General features: G+C 48.4%; 1 protein-coding gene across 1 annotated transcript in view; it reads left to right on the top strand.

The window, feature by feature from the left end:
- ADRA1D (adrenoceptor alpha 1D) overlaps window positions 1-1,576 on the top strand; it is a 43,095-nt gene that overhangs the window by 41,098 nt on the left and 421 nt on the right. Inside the window, exon 2 of the mRNA XM_010136699.1 lies at window positions 1,346-1,568. Within this exon, the coding sequence (XP_010135001.1) occupies window positions 1,346-1,568 (223 nt within the window). The remainder of the gene's footprint in view (window positions 1-1,345; window positions 1,569-1,576) is intronic.

Here is a 1,576-nt window from a genome sequence, read left to right as displayed (position 1 = left end):
AATCTGTATCTGCTCTTTCCCGGCTGAACCGTCAGAAAATGCTGAGATCTGTCTTTCTTCTCCCAGATGCCCGTGGTGGTGTAGCCCACGTACCTAATGCTGAGTCTGGCTGTAATTTCTGCACTTCTTTAGGGATGGGTGTAGGAAATCTTTGCTGGAACCAGTGCTCTGGGTTTCCTGGATGATGATTTTTTTTTTCCAGAAAACAGCTCATGGAGCTTTTGTGTAGCGTCAGTCCCAAATTTCTGGCTCCTGGCACCTGTTTCACTGTTTTGACACCAGGCTTTTGAGGGCAGGGAAAATAATAATGATATCCAGAGCTAATGTTATTTACTAAAATACAAATTAATGCTCAGTCACATGGTGGCACGATTTGTCATCCAGAGCTAAAATTAAAAGAAATTAAGGCTGAGTCAGAAAGTTATTTCAGCCCTGAGTGGGGAATGCAAAGTGATGGGGCCATGCGGGAGCAACACTGACATCTTCTGGCTGCAAAACTGATCTCCAGCTTTTTCACCAAGAAAACTACAGAGAGCATCCAGCACGGAAACATAAATAGTGGTTGGAGTGGGACAAAGAGTTTTCAAGTAGCAGGTACAAGCTTGGAGTGGTGGATATTATCTGAGCCCAGTGCCGAGCCTGCTCCCCAAAACAATGCCCTCACAAAACAATGCCCTCAGCCCCTGATGTAGGGTCTCAGAAAGCAGCCTAGCCCTCAGGTATGGAAGATACCTCTTGGGTGCAGATTTCCTGCATCAATTCAGAGCAGGATGACTGAACCCTCAGTGAGGTAAATAGGTTTGGCCATGGAGCTCTTGGGTCCTGCACCAGGACTTTCTTCTATGGAGTGGAACCCCTTCAAAACACAGTGCATGCTGGATTGGGGGGTGGGGGAGAGTGGGGGAAAACAGGTAGTTGGATGGTTATCATCTGGAGAGAGGTGTAAGAAAAATCTTCCACTTTCACCATCCCTCATCCTTGTGTAACTCCCACAACAGTTAACAGCCTCCCTCCAAGCTGTGTGGGCTTCCCACAGCATCTCACAGCTGTGTTTGAGGGTACTGGGTCCGTTGCTAGGAGCTCTTTTGCAGAGGGGGCTCGAAGGCTTCTGACAAAGACATAATATTACCCGTCATTATCACTTTAGAGTCAACATCTCGAAGTCCTGCAGTGGCCAGATCTTCACGCTGATGGCAATGACATTGGTAGGCAAGGACCTAATTGCAGAGCCACACCTTTAGCCTTTTCTTGCCTCTTCCAGACTGGGCTGACCACCACCCTTGCTACCTTCTGTTGCCTTACCCTTCCCCATCTTCTGACCATATTTCTTTTAATCTCTTCCAAGGTTCTTTCTTCCCATCTCTGAAGCCCTCCGAAATTGTCTTCAAGGTCATCTTCTGGCTGGGGTACTTCAACAGCTGTGTGAACCCCATCATCTACCCATGCTCCAGCAAAGAGTTCAAGCGAGCTTTCATCAGGCTGCTTAAGTGCCAATGTCACCGGAGAAGACGGCCCATCTGGCGCGTCTATGACCACCACTGGCGAGGGGCCTCCGTGAACAGCTCAGTGCAAGACT

The sequence above is a fragment of the Buceros rhinoceros genome, unplaced genomic scaffold, assembly GCF_000710305.1.
Source record: "Buceros rhinoceros silvestris isolate BGI_N320 unplaced genomic scaffold, ASM71030v1 scaffold6885, whole genome shotgun sequence".
Taxonomy (NCBI): domain Eukaryota; kingdom Metazoa; phylum Chordata; class Aves; order Bucerotiformes; family Bucerotidae; genus Buceros; species Buceros rhinoceros.
The sequence above is the reverse complement of the archived record's forward strand: the minus strand, read 5'-3'. Positions and strand labels throughout refer to the sequence as shown.